The following is an 861-nucleotide window of genomic DNA, read 5'->3' on the forward strand; positions in this document are numbered from 1 at the left end:
GAAAGTAGAGGGCATGCAAAGCTACTATGGCAAGAATTCCATACTATAGTTACTTTAAATCACATATTTAGACAGGATGGACAAAGCAATGAGTAAGAAAGATTCTATGTTCTTCTATAAAATATAAGGGGTGCAAACCCCACACTAGAGGATTGGATGAAACTTATGTCAAGATGTAATTCAAACATGAGTATTATAGAAAATGAGGAGTTCCAAAGCAGTTTTCATTTATTTTTAACAAATGAAAATGTGTACAATCATAATAAGAAAATGCTACTATCATTAACAAACCCTATTGCACGAAGCATTGCTATTAAAACAACATAGAGTTCTATGGATGGAGATGGAAGTGATGAGTTGGACATGGAACTACTACTTAGCAAAGATGCAAGGGTGATGCTAACTTCAAACCTATGGATTGAGGCTGGTCTTGTCAATGGAGCATTAGGATATGTTCGAAGTATTTTATATAGACCTGGAAGTGAACCACCTCTACCGCCATCATATTTAATTGTGGATTTTGATAGTTACTTTGGAATTCCTTTTGATGATCATCATCCTCAGAGAGTTCCAATTCCTACAATTGATAGGGGTAACACAAAGCAGATTCCATTGAGACTGGAATGGACTTTAACTATACACAAGTCACAATGGCTAACACTGCAAAGAGCTACTATTGATATAGGTCCCATTGAAAGAACTGGTCTCACATTTTTGACAATATCATGTGTCAAATCTTTGAAAGGAATAAGCATTATGCCACCCTTTCCTTGTGACAGATATGAAAAAATGAAGACAAGGAAGCAAGTTGCTAGAAGAAAGGAAGAACAAAGCCAATTGGGAACCTTAGAAGTTATTTGA

The 861-nt window shown here is 35.7% G+C and overlaps 1 protein-coding gene across 1 annotated transcript; it reads left to right on the plus strand.

Annotated features, from left to right (window-relative positions):
* The first annotated feature begins 333 nt into the window (after positions 1 to 333).
* LOC149528468 (uncharacterized) lies at positions 334 to 861 on the plus strand. Its single transcript, XM_089808038.1, has one exon. It carries the CDS (start codon positions 334 to 336, stop codon positions 859 to 861), a length of 528 nt encoding a protein of 175 aa, XP_089664164.1.

This window comes from Cupressus sempervirens, chromosome 11 (assembly GCF_028749045.1).
Source record: "Cupressus sempervirens isolate cs-2001-9-10 chromosome 11, ASM2874904v1, whole genome shotgun sequence".
Classification (NCBI taxonomy): Eukaryota; Viridiplantae; Streptophyta; class Pinopsida; order Cupressales; family Cupressaceae; genus Cupressus; species Cupressus sempervirens.